We start from the raw sequence: 14,235 nt of genomic DNA on the forward strand, positions 1-14,235 counted from the left end.
TTTGATTTCAGGCTGAAAATGTCCAGAAACAAAGTACTTTCTTCTGAAACTCATCAGTCTATTCTTGTTCTGAGAAATGAAGGCTATTCCATGTGAGAAATTGAAAAAAACTGAAGATCTCGTACAACGCTGTGTACTACTCGCTTCACAGAACAGCGCAAACTGGCTCTAACCAGAATAGAAAGAGCAGTGGGAGGCCCCAGTGCACAACTGAGTATGAGGACAAGTACATTAGAGTGTTTAGTTTCAGAAACGGACGCCTCACAAGTCCTCAACTGGCAGCTTCATGAAATAGTACCCACACAACACCAGTCTTAATGTCAACAGTGAAGAGGCGACTCCGGGATGCTGGCATTCTAGGCAGAGTTCCTCTGTCCAGTGTCTGTGTTCTTTTGCCCATCTTAATCTTTTATTTTTATTGGCCAGTCTGAGATATGGCTTTTTCTGTGTCGCCTCTTCACTGTTGACTTTGAGACTGGTGTTGTACTAACTACAGAAACGATTTCAGAACAATTTGAGATGGTGGGGGTAACCCAGCTCAGTGCTGCTCACGGTAACCCAGCTCAGTGCTGCTCACAGTAACCCACCACAGTGCTGCTCACAGTAACCCACCACAGTGCTGCTCACAGTAACCCAGGTCAGTGCTGCTCACAGTAACCCACCACAGTGCTGCTCACAGTAACCCAGCACAGTGCTGCTCACGGTAACCCACCACAGTGCTGCTCACAGTAACCCAGCTCAGTGCTGCTCACAGTAACCCACCACAGTGCTGCTCACAGTAACCCACCACAGTGCTGCTCACAGTAACCCACCACAGTGCTGCTCACAGTAACGCTGCTTAGTTCTGTAATTAGTTGGTCAGATGCGAACGTCAGTCTTCTACTATTTAGGTTTGGAAAGTCCTAGTAAAGACTGCCCCGTTTCTCTGGATTCTCTCTGTGTGGTTTCCCAGGCAGCTTCAGTAGCTCGTCTGTTCCCTGGGTGTTTCCATATGAAGTGTTTTTATGGTTGTTGTGTTGTTGTTCTGTTTGTAGATGGCTTCGGAACAGTGGACCCTTTCGGCGGCAACGCTTTTGGAGGAAAGAGTGGATTCGCAGACTTCAGTCAAATGTCTAAAAAGGTAGGTTACCGGGGAGCATTGTGGACGTAAATCATATATAAGTACTGCTTTATAGCAATATATTCCCAAATAAATACAATGACTGACATCGATATGATATTATTCTCCACCTGGATACAGGGAGGCAGTAAAACCCACTGTCTGACTGTCAAGGCAACGAGATGTAGGCTCTTAACTAAAAGCTTGTGAAAAATATAGTACCTCTGTTGTAAAAAATGTTTTTTTTTTGTTGTCTTTATTCTGGCGTTGTGAGCAGAAACCAATCAACCCTGTGCTACCACCTAAGAACACACCTAACAGGCCTGCGCCTCCTTATGGTAGGTTGTGTGTGTGTGTGTGTGTGTGTGTGTGTGTGTGTGTGTGTGTGAGAAGGAAGTCAATGTGATGGTACTTATAATACACACTTCTTCCTTTAGTTAGCAAAAAAGATACAAGTGATACTCTTAAGTGAAATCAAAAGAACAGAAGAGAAACTCTAGAAGCGAAGGTTTAAACACCTTTCTGGGGTAATACCACAAGACTAAAATAGACGCTTCTATTATTAAATCGGTTTATCGAATTCATTTTCTTTAAAAAACTAAGTTCTGTAGTCAGTCTCTTGTTTATTGTGGCTGTCTTCAATGCCACCTATTCCCTACACAGTGCCACCTATTCCCTACACAGTGCCACCTATTCCCTACACAGTGCCACCTATTCCTTACACAGTGCCACCTATTCCCTACACAGTGCCACCTATTCCCTACACGGTGCCACCTATTCCCTACACAGTGCCACCTATTCCCTACACAGTGCCACCTATTCCCTACACAGTGCCACCTATTCCTTACACAATGCCACCTATTCCCTACACAGTGCCACCTATTCCTTACACAATACCACCTATTCTCTACACAGTGCCACCTATTCCCTACAGAGTGCCACCTATTCCCTACACAGTGCCACCTATTCCCTACACAGTGCCACCTATTCCCTACACAGTGCCACCTATTCCCTACACAGTGCCACCTATTCCCTACACAGTGCCACCTATTCCTACACAGTGCCACCTATTCCCTACACAGTGCCACCTATTCCCTACACAGTGCCACCTATTCCCTACACAGTGCCACCTATTCCCTACACAGTGCCACCTATTCCCTACACAGTGCCACCTATTCCTTACACAGTGCCACCTATTCCCTACACAGTGCCACCTATTCCTTACACAGTGCCACCTATTCCCTACACGGTGCCACCTATTCCCTACACGGTGCCACCTATTCCCTACACAGTGCCACCTATTCCCTACACAGTGCCACCTATTCCTACACAGTGCCACCTATTCCTTACACAATGCCACCTATTCCCTACACAGTGCCACCTATTCCTTACACAGTGCCACCTATTCTCTACACAGTGCCACCTATTCCCTACACAGTGCCACCTATTCCCTACACAGTGCCACCTATTCCCTACACAGTGCCACCTATTCCCTACACAGTGCCACCTATTCCCTACACAGTGCCACCTATTCCCTACACAGTGCCACCTATTCCCTACACAGTGCCACCTATTCCCTACACAGTGCCACCTATTCCCTACACAGTGCCACCTATTCCCTACACAGTGCCACCTATTCCCTACACAGTGCCACCTATTCCCTACACAGTGCCACCTATTCCCTACACAGTGCCACCTATTCCCTACACAGTGCCACCTATTCCCTACACAGTGCCACCTATTCCCTACAGAGTGCCACCTATTCCCTACACAGTGCCACCTATTCCCTACACAGTGCCACCTATTCCCTACACAGTGCCACCTATTCCCTACACAGTGCCACCTATTCCCTACACAGTGCCACCTATTCCCTACACAGTGCCACCTATTCCCTACACAGTGCCACCTATTCCCTACACAGTGCCACCTATTCCCTACACAGTGCCACCTATTCCCTACACAGTGCCACCTATTCCCTACACAGTGCCACCTATTCCCTACACAGTGCCACCTATTCCCTACACAGTGCCACCTATTCCCTACACAGTGCCACCTATTCCCTACACAGTGCCACCTATTCCCTACACAGTGCCACCTATTCCCTACACAGTGCCACCTATTCCTTACACAGTGCCACCTATTCCTTACACAGTGCCACCTATTCCTTACACAGTGCCACCTATTCCCTACACAGTGCCACCTATTCCCTACACAGTGCCACCTATTCCTTACACAGTGCCACCTATTCCTTACACAGTGCCACCTATTCCTTACACAGTGCCACCTATTCCTTACACAGTGCCACCTATTCCTTACACAGTGCTACCTATTCCTTACACAGTGCCACCTATTCCCTACACAGTGCCACCTATTCCCTACACAGTGCCACCTATTCCTTACACAGTGCCACCTATTCCTTACACAGTGCCACCTATTCCTTACACAGTGCCACCTATTCCTTACACAGTGCCACCTATTCCCTACACAGTGCCACCTATTCCCTACACAGTGCCACCTATTCCTTACACAGTGCCACCTATTCTCTACACAGTGCCACCTATTCTCTACACAGTGCCACCTATTCCTTACACAGTGCCACCTATTCCTTACACAGTGCCACCTATTCCTTACACAGTGCCACCTATTCCTTACACAGTGCCACCTATTCTCTACACAGTGCCACCTATTCCTTACACAGTGCCACCTATTCCTTACACAGTGCCACCTATTCCTTACAGTGCCACCTATTCCTTACACAGTGCCACCTATTCCTTACACAGTGCCACCTATTCCTTACACAGTGCCACCTATTCCTTACACAGTGCCACCTATTCTCTACACAGTGCCACCTATTCCTTACACAGTGCCACCTATTCTCTACACAGTGCCACCTATTCTCTACACAGTGCCACCTATTCTCTACACAGTGCCACCTATTCCTTACACAGTGCCACCTATTCCTTACACAGTGCCACCTATTCCTTACACAGTGCCACCTATTCTCTACACAGTGCCACCTATTCCTTACACAGTGCCACCTATTCCTTACACAGTGCCACCTATTCCTTACACAGTGCCACCTATTCTCTACACAGTGCCACCTATTCCTTACACAGTGCCACCTATTCTCTACACAGTGCCACCTATTCTCTACACAGTGCCACCTATTCCTTACACAGTGCCACCTATTCCTTACACAGTGCCACCTATTCTCTACACAGTGCCACCTATTCCTTACACAGTGCCACCTATTCCCTACACAGTGCCACCTATTCCCTACACAGTGTCACCTATTCTCTACACAGTGCCACATATTCCCTACACAGTGCCAGGAGTTAGTTAGAAGGAGGAGGAGTTAGTTAGTTAGTTAGTTAGGATGAGTTAGTAAGGAGGAGGAGTTAGAAGGAGGAGTTAGTTAGGAGGGGGAATTAGTTAGTTAGGAGTTAGTTAGTTAGGAGTTAGTTAGTTAGGAGTTTGTTAGGATGAGCTTGTTAGGATGAGCTTGTTAGGATGAGTTAGTTAGTTAGGAGGAAGAGTTAGTTAGACGGAGGAGGAGTTAGTTAGACGGAGGAGGAGTTAGTTAGACGGAGGAGGAGTTAGTTAGACGGAGGAGGAGTTAGTTAGGAGTTAGTTAGAAGGAGGAATTAGTTAGTTAGTTAGGAGGAGGGGGAGTTAGTTAGAAGGAGGGGGAGTTAGTTAGGAGGAGGGGGAGTTAGTTAGGAGGAGGGGGAGTTAGTTAGGAGGAGGGGGAGTTAGTTAGGAGGAGGGGGAGTTAGTTAGTCAGTGAGGAGTTAGTTAGTTAGTAGGAGTAGTTAGTTAGAAGGATTAGAAGTTGAGATAAGTAATAGTTTGTAGCATCAATTTTTTCAGAACGACTCATTTGTTCGCTAACACTGTCTTATTAAACTTGTGAGGGTGTGTGTGTGTCATGTTAGTACTTCCCTTTTTCTCTCCTGCTCAGTGTGGTCATCTTGTGAGGGTGCGGAGCCCTCAGTTTCTTCTCCTTTCGAAGGAGCTGGTAAACAGGAAAGCTGTTGGAACAGATAAGGTCTGTTTTGGCTTGAGCACTGACTGATTACTGATACTGATTGTATAGTTTACCATCCAAACCCAGTGTCCAGATTAAGATGGGAAATAACCAGCAGGTCCAAGTCAGCAAGTTGAAAAATCTGAAGGTGTGTGGTCTGCCCACATCTACCTCAGTGTGTGGTCTGCCCACATCTACCTCAGTGTGTGGTCTGCCCACATCTACCTCAGTGTGTGGTCTGCTCACATCTACCTCAGTGTGTGGTCTGCCCACGTCTACCTCAGTGTGTGGTCTGCCCACGTCTACCTCAGTGTGTGGTCTGCCCACGTCTACCTCAGTGTGTGGTCTGCCCAGGTCTACCTCAGTGTGTGGTCTGCCCAGATCTACCTCAGTGTGTGGTCTGCCCACGTCTACCTCAGTGTGTGGTCTGCCCAGATCTACCTCAGTGTGTGGTCTGCCCAGATCTACCTCAGTGTGTGGTCTGCCCAGATCTACCTCAGTGTGTGGTCTGCCCAGATCTACCTCAGTGTGTGGTCTGCCCAGATCTACCTCAGTGTGTGGTCTGCCCAGATCTACCTCAGTGTGTGGTCTGCCCAGATCTACCTCAGTGAGTGGTCTGCCCACATCTACCTCAGTGAGTGGTCTGCCCAGATCTACCTCAGTGTGTGGTCTGCCTACTAGAGGTTGACGCGGGAGTGAAAATTCAGTCCTTTCTATAACCCCGGAACTTTCCTGTCCCTTCCTGAGAAAAATCACTCCCATCCCGTCCTCATTTTTGCACACACAAATATGTAGGCTATTGTCTTTGTTTTGGACGTATTGAAAATCATTTCAGTAATGCAATATACGACTGTGGTATGTGGTTGTCTTACCTATTTTAGTTCAAATGTACTGAATGTGGGCCGTGTATCTCTGGATGAGAGTATTCTAAATAACCTGGATGTAGATCATTAAGGATGAGGACAGAGACCACAGCAGGATGGTCTGCTCAGCACAGCACTGGCATTAAACTGTAGCCTACGGCTGAGCACTGGCATTAAACTGTAGCCTACGGCTGAGCACTGGCATTAAACTGTAGCCTACGGCTGAGCACAGAGCACATTAAACTGTAGCCTACGGCTGAGCACTGAGCACATTCAACTGTAGCCTACGGCTGAGCACTGAGCACATTAAACTGTAGCCTACGGCTGAGCACTGAGCACATTAAACTGTAGCCTACGGCTGAGCACTGAGCACATTCAACTGTAGCCTACGGCTGAGCACTGAGCACATTCAACTGTAGCCTACGGCTGAGCACTGAGCACATTCAACTGTAGCCTACGGCTGAGCACTGAGCAAATTCAACTGTAGCCTACGGCTGAGCACATTAAACTGTAGCCTACGGCTGAGCACAGAGCACATTAAACTGTAGACTACGGCTGAGTACTGAGCACATTCAACTGTAGCCTACGGCTGAGCACTGAGCACATTCAACTGTAGCCTACGGCTGAGCACTGAGCACATTCAACTGTAGCCTACGGCTGAGCACTGAGCACATTAAACGGTAGACTACGGCTGAGCACTGAGCACATTAAACTGTAGCCTACGGCTGAGCACTGAGCACATTCAACTGTAGCCTACGGCTGAGCACTGAGCACATTAAACTGTAGCCTACGGCTGAGCACTGAGCACATTATACTGTAGTCTACAGCTGAAGCACTGAGCACATTAAACTGTAGCCTACGGCTGAGCACATTAAACTGTAGCCTACAGCTGAAGCACTGAGCACATTAAACTGTAGCCTACGGCTGAGCACTGAGCACATTAAACTGTAGTCTACAGCTGAGCACTTAGGAACATTTACAACGTATTTAAAAAACACTGAGCGGCACTACTGCATTGTCTGTCAACCTTTTTTAATTTCATCTTCCAGGTCATCTATAAGTCTTTGATAGGTAAAGCTCCGCCTTATCTCAGCTCACTGGTCACCATAGCAACACCCACCCAGAGCACGCGCTCCAGCAGGTATATCTCACTGGTCATCCCCAAAGACAACACCTAATTTGGCCGCCTTTCCTTCCAGTTCTCTGCTGCTAATGACTGGCACAAATTGCAAAAATCGCTGAAGTTGGAGACTTATATCTCCCTCACTAACTTTAAACGTCAGCTGTCAGAGCAGCTTACCGATTGCTGCAGCTGTACATTTACATTTACATTTAAGTCATTTAGCAGACGCTCTTATCCAGAGCGATTTACAAATTGGTGCGTTCACCTTATGACATACAGTGCCTTGCGAAAGTATTCGGCCCCCTTGAACTTTGCGACCTTTTGCCACATTTCAGGCTTCAAACATAAATATATAAAATTGTATTTTTTTGTGAAGAATCAACAACAAGTGGGACACAATCATGAAGTGGAACGACATTTATTGGATATTTCAAACTTTTTTAACAAATCAAAAACTGAAAAATTGAGCCTGCAAAAAGTTTGAAATATCCAATAAATGTCGTTCCACTTCATGATTGTGTCCCACTTGTTGTTGATTCTTCACAAAAAAATACAATTTTATATCTTTATGTTTGAAGCCTGAAATGTGGCAAAAGGTCGCAAAGTTCAAGGGGGCCGAATACTTTCGCAAGGCACTGTAGTCCATCTGTAAATAGCCCGTCCAATCTACCTACGTCATTGTCGCACTGCTTTGCTTTATCTTGGCAAGGTCACAGTTATAAATTAGAATTTGTTCTCAACTGGCCTACCTGGTTAAATAAAGATGAAAGGAAAAAAGTTAGCACAGGTTTAGTTAAATAAACAAACAATTGTGCGGTAAGATTGCTAGGAGTGAAGGAGCTGTGCCGCTTCAGGCCACTTGTCCCGCTCTCTGATTGGTTAGACTATAATGTTTCTTTACAGGCTGTGTACTCGGTTCCGTCCTTGTACACTGACGTAGGTTGGCATCTGACTCTGAGGTAGCCTAATGACTGGCAACAACTGGAGCGAGGTGCGAGTGAGCTGACGGAAGAGGGAGTGGGAAGTCACCATTTATTACTTATTTATTTCAACTGTATTAGGTCACAGTTGTTTTTATGAAATGCTCCACACATGACGTATTTCCGCCCCAAAAAACTCACTTTACAACTATTCCTGTAGACTGTTGATCCTGTCCTGTAGACTGTTGATCCTGTCCTGTAGACTGTTGATCCTGTCCTGTAGACTGTTGATCCTGTCCTGTAGACTGTTGGTCCTGTCCTGTAGACTGTTGATCCTGTACTGCCTGTTCCTGTAGACTGTTGATCCTGTACTGCCTGTTCCTGTAGACTGTTGATCCTGTACTGCCTGTTCCTGTAGACTGTTGATCCTGTCCTGTACTGCCTGTTCCTGTAGACTGTTGATCCTGTACTGCCTGTTCCTGTAGACTGTTGATCCTGTCCTGTAGACTGTGGGTCCTGTACTGCCTGTTCCTGTAGACTGTTGATCCTGTCCTGTACTGCCTGTTCCTGTAGACTGTTGATCCTGTACTGTAGACTGTTGATCCTGTCCTGTAGACTGTTGATCCTGTCCTGTAGACTGTTGGCCTGTACTGCCCGTTCCTGTAGACTGTTGATCCTGTACTGCCCGTTCCTGTAGACTGTTGATCCTGTCCTGTACTGCCTGTTCCTGTAGACTGTTGATCCTGTCCTGTAGACTGTCGGTCCTGTACTGCCCGTTCCTGTAGACTGTTGGCCTATACTGCCCGTTCCTGTAGACTGTTGATCCTGTCCTGTACTGCCTGTTCCTGTAGACTGTTGATCCTGTACTGCCCGTTCCTGTAGACTGTTGGCCTGTACTGCCCGTTCCTGTAGATTGTTGGCCTGTACTGCCTGTTCCTGTAGACTGTTGGCCTGTACTGCCCGTTCCTGTAGACTGTTGGCCTGTACTGCCTGTTCCTGTAGACTGTTGGCCTGTACTGCCTGCTCCTGTAGACTGTTGGCCTGTACTGCCCGTTCCTGTAGACTGTTGGCCTGTTCCTGTAGACTGTTGGCCTGTACTGCCTGTTCCTGTAGACTGTTGGCCTGTACTGCCTGTTCCTGTAGACTGTTGGCCTGTACTGCCTGTTCCTGTAGACTGTTGGCCTGTACTGCCTGTTCCTGTAGACTGTTGGCCTGTACTGCCTGTTCCTGTAGACTGTTGGCCTGTACTGCCTGTTCCTGTAGACTGTTGGCCTGTACTGCCCGTTCCTGTAGACTGTTGATCCTGTCCATAACTTGACTCTAGAACTTGACTCCCATTTCTGCCAGATTCCTGCAAGACCTGTGTCAACCTCTACTGCCCACATCTCCGTGTGTGTGTGTGTGTTTGTTCTGCCCACATCTCCCACGGTGTGTGTGCCCTGTGTTTCTCTTCCTGTGTGACTCTCATAGCAGCAGCCACAGTTCAGATGTGGTGGTGGTGTCAACTATTCACCCTCGCTACATTATCTCTCTCTCACTTCTCGTTTCACCTCGCTCTCACCTCTCTCTCTTTCGCCTCTCTCTCACCTCTCTCTCTTTCGCCTCTCGCTCTGTCTCTCTCGCTGCTCTCTGTTTCTCTTGCCTCTCCCTCTCTCTCGTCTCTCTCGCCTCTCTCTGTCTCTCTCGCTCTGTCTCTCTCGCCTGCTCTCTGTCTCTTGCCTCTCCCTCTCTCTCTTGCCTCTCCCTCTCTCTCTCGCCTCTCTCTCGCCTCTCTCTCGGTCTCTCTCGCCTCTCTCTCGCCTCTCTCTCGCCTCTCTCTCGCCTCTCTCTCGGTCTCTCTCGCCTCTCTCTCGCCTCTCTCTCTGTCTCTCTTGCTCTGTCTCTCTCGCCTCTCGCTCTGTCTCTCTCGCCTCTTGCTCTGTCTCTCTCGCCTCTCTCTCTCTGTCTCTCTCGCCTCTCTCTCTGTCTCTCTCGCCTCTCTCTCTGTCTCTCTCGCCTCTCTCTCTGTCTCTCTCGCCTCTCTCTCTGTCTCTCTCGCCTCTCTCTCTGTCTCTCTCGCCTCTCTCTCTCTCTGTCTCTCTCGCCTCTCTCTCTCTGTCTCTCTCGCCTCTCTCTCTCTCTGTCTCTCTCGCCTCTCTCTCTCTGTCTCTCTCGCCTCTCTCTCTCTCTGTCTCTCTCGCCTCTCTCTCTCTCTGTCTCTCTCGCCTCTTGCTCTGTCTCTCTCGCCTCTCTCTCTCTGTCTCTCTCGCCTCTCTCTCTCTCTGTCTCTCTCGCCTCTCTCTCTCTGTCTCTCTCGCCTCTCTCTCTCTCTGTCTCTCTCGCCTCTCTCTCTCTCTGTCTCTCTCGCCTCTTGCTCTGTCTCTCTCGCCTCTCTCTCTCGGTCTCTCTCGCCTCTCTCTAAGTCTCTCTTGCTCTGTCTCTCTCGCCTCTTGCTCTGTCTCTCTCGCCTCTTGCTCTGTCTCTCTCGCCTCTCTCTCTCTGTCTCTCTCGCCTCTTACTCTGTCTCTCTCGCCTCTCTCTCTGTGTCTCTCTCCCTCTGTGTCTCTCTCTCTCGCCTCTCGCTCTGTCTCTCAGATGTCCTGGAGGGCAGGCAGTGTTCCCCTGATGATGTGTTGGTCTGACCGCATCAGCCTCTGGTGTGCCTTGTGGTTGAGGGCAGTGCAGTTGGCGTACCGGGCGGTGATGCATACCCGACAGAATGCTCTCGGCGGTGCATCTGTAGAAGTTTGTGAGGGTCTTAGGGGCCATATTTCTGAGGCGCTGTTTAATGTCAGGTCCTCGCTTATGTGTACGCCGAGGAACTTGAAACTTTTGACCCTATCCACTGGTGCCCCTTCGATGAGGATGGGGTTGTGCCCCCCTCTTCTGTCTCCTGAATTCCACGATCAGTTCCTTAATATTGTTGATGTGGAGGGAGAGGTTATTTTCCTGGTTCCACTCCACCAGGGCCCTCACCTCCTCCCTGTAGGCCGTCTCGTCATTGTTGGTAATCAGGCCTACTGCTGTTGTATTGTCTGCAAACTTGATGATTGAGTTGGAGTCATGCGTGACCACGCCATGGGTGAACAGGAAGTACAGGAGGGGGCTGAGCATGCACCCCTGTGGGGCCCCAGTGTTGAGGATCAGCGTGGCGGAGGTGTTGCCTACCTTCACTGCTTGGGGTCGGCCTGTCAGGAAGTCCATGACCCTGTTGCACAGAGAGGAGTTCAGTGACGAGCTTGGAGTGCACTATGGAGTTAAAAGCTGAGCTATAGTCGATGAACAGCATTCTCACGTAGGTAGTCCTGTTGTCCAGGTGGGATAGGGCGTTGTGCAGTGCAACGGCGATTGCATCGCCTGTGGATCTTTTATGGCGGTATACAAAATTGTTGTGGGTCTAGGGTGTCTGGTACGGTGGAGCTGATGTGATCCTTGACAAGCCTTTCAAAGCACTTGATGACAGAAGTGAGTATTCGTGTGCTACTGGGCAGATAGACAGTTCAGTTACCTTAGCTTGTCCTGGGTACAGGAACAACGGTGGCCATCTTGAAGCAAGTGAGGACGACAGACCAGTGGTTGTGAGTCAACTATTCAGCCTCTTATCTCTGAGAGGAGGGGGGTGGAGTAAAAATCAAAAATCAAATCAATTTTATTTGTCTCATACACATGGTTAGCAGATGTTAATGCGAGTGTAGCGAAATGCTTGTGCTTCTAGTTCCGACAATGCAGTAATAACCAATGAGTAATCTAACTAACAATTCCAAAACTACTACCTTATACACAGCGTAAAGTGTAAAGGGATAAAGAATAAAGAATATGTACATAAAGATATATGATGGTACAGAGCGGCATAGGCAAGATGCAGTAGATGGTATCGAGTACAGTATATACATATGAGATGAGTAATGTAGGGTATGTAAACAAAGTGGCATAGTTGAAAGTGGCTAGTGATACATGTATTACATAAAGATGCAGTAGATTATATAGAGTACAGTATATAGGTATACATATGAGATAAATAATGTAGGGTATGTAAACATTATATTAAGTAGCATTGTTTAAAGTGGCTAGTGATATATTTTACATCAATTCCCATTATTAAAGTGGCTGGAGTTGAGTCAGTGTGTTGGCAGCAGCCACTCAATGTTAGTGGTGGCTGTTTAACAGTCTGATGGCCTTGAGATAGAAGCTGTTTTTCAGTCTCTCGGTCCCAGCTTTGATGCACCTGTACTGACCTCGCCTTCTGGACGATAGCGGGGTGAACAGGCAGTGGCTCGGGTGGTTGTTGTCCTTGATGATCTTTATGGCCTTCCTGTGACATCGTGTGGTGTAGGTGTCCTGGAGGGCAGGTAGTTTGCCCCCGGTGATGCGTTGTGCAGACCTCACTACCCTCTGGAGAGCCTTACGGTTGTGGGCGGAGCAGTTGCCGTACCAGGCGGTGATACAGCCCGACAGGATGCTCTCGATTGTGCATCTGTAGAAGTTTGTGAGTGCTTTTGGTGACAAGCTGAATTTCTTCAGCCTCCTGAGGTTGAAGAGGCGCTGCTGCGCCTTCTTCACGATGCTGTCTGTGTGGGTGGACCAATTCAGTTTGTCTGTGATGTGTACGCCGTGGAACTTAAAACTTACTACCCTCTCCACTACTGTCCCATCGATGTGGATTGGGGGCTGTTTCCTGAAGTCCACAATCATCTCCTTAGTTTTGTTGACGTTGAGTGTGAGGTTATTTTCCTGACACCACACTCCGAGGGCCCTCACCTCCTCCCTGTAGGCCGTCTCGTCGTTGTTGGTAATCAAGCCTACCACTGTTGTGTCATCCGCAAACTTCAAATCAAAATCAAATCAAATCAAATGTATTTATATACCCCTTCGTACATCAGCTGATATCTCAAAGTGCTGTACAGAAACCCAGCCTAAAACCCCAAACAGCAAGCAATGCAGTTGTAGAAGCACGGTGGCTAGGAAAAACTCCCTAGAAAGGCCAAAACCTAGGAAGAAACCTAGAGAGGAACAAGGCTAAGATCACATCAGTGACTCAACCCACTCAAGTGACCCAGGGACGGTATGAAAGAGCCCCAGTAAGCCAGTGACTCAGCCCCTGTAATAGGGTTAGAGGCAGAGACTCCCAGTGGAAAGATGGGAACCAGCCAGGCAGAGACAGCAAGGGCGGTTCGTTGCTCCAGAGCCTTTCCGTTCACCTTCCCACTCCTGGGCCAGACTACACTCAATCATATGACCCATTGAAGAGATGAGTCTTCAGTAAAGACTTAAAGGTTGAGACCGAGTTTGCGTCTCTTACATGGGTAGGCAGACCATTCCATAAAAATGGAGCTCTATAGGAGAAAGCCCTGCCTCCAGCTGTTTGCTTAGAAATTCTAGGGACAATTAGGAGGCCTGCGTCTTGTGACCGTAGCGTACGTGTAGGTATGTACGGCAGTAAAACCTTGAAATCCAACTTGATGATTGAGTTGGAGGCGTGCGTGGCCACGCAGTCGTGGGTGAACAGGGAGTACAGGAGAGGGCTCAGAACGCACCCTTGTGGGGCCCCAGTGTTGAGGATCAGCGAGGTGGAGATGTTGTTACCTACCCTCACCACCTGGGGGCGGCCCGTCAGGAAGTCCAGTACCCAGTTGCACAGGGCGGGGTCGAGACCCAGGGTCTCGAGCTTAATGACGAGTTTGGAGGGTACTATGGTGTTAAATGCTGAGCTGTAGTCGATGAACAGCATTCTCACATAGGTATTCCTCTTGTCCAGATGGGTTAGGGCAGTGTGCAGTGTGGTTGAGATTGCATCGTCTGTGGACCTATTTGGGCGGTAAGCAAATTGGAGTGGGTCTAGGGTGTCAGGTAAGGTGAAGGTGATCTGATCCTTGACTAGTCTCTCAAAGCACTTCATGATGACGGAAGTGAGTGCTACGGGGCGGTAGTCGTTTAGCTCAGTTACCTTAGCTTTCTTGGGAACAGGAACAATGGTGGCCCTCTTGAAGCATGTGGGAACAGCAGACTGGGATAAAGATTGATTGAATATGTCCGTAAACACACAAGCCAGCTGGTCTGCGCATGCTCTGAGGGTGCGGCTGGGGATGCCGTCTTGGCCTGCAGCCCTGCGAGGGTTAACACGTTTAAATGTTTTGCTCACCTCGGCTGCAGTGAAGGAAAGTCCGCATGTTTTGGTTGCGGGCCGTGTCAGTGGCACTGTATTGTCCTCAAAGCGGGCAAAAAAG

General features: G+C 48.5%; 1 protein-coding gene across 1 annotated transcript in view; it reads left to right on the plus strand.

The window, feature by feature from the left end:
- Positions 1-14,235, plus strand: part of LOC115122745 (epidermal growth factor receptor substrate 15-like 1) — a 99,775-nt gene that overhangs the window by 73,305 nt on the left and 12,235 nt on the right. The window contains exons 20-21 of the mRNA XM_065013758.1: positions 1,035-1,120; positions 1,377-1,437. Of these exons, the coding sequence (XP_064869830.1) occupies positions 1,035-1,120; positions 1,377-1,437 (147 nt within the window). The remainder of the gene's footprint in view (positions 1-1,034; positions 1,121-1,376; positions 1,438-14,235) is intronic.

The sequence above is a fragment of the Oncorhynchus nerka genome, linkage group LG9b (genome assembly GCF_034236695.1).
Source record: "Oncorhynchus nerka isolate Pitt River linkage group LG9b, Oner_Uvic_2.0, whole genome shotgun sequence".
Lineage (NCBI taxonomy): Eukaryota > Metazoa > Chordata > Actinopteri > Salmoniformes > Salmonidae > Oncorhynchus > Oncorhynchus nerka.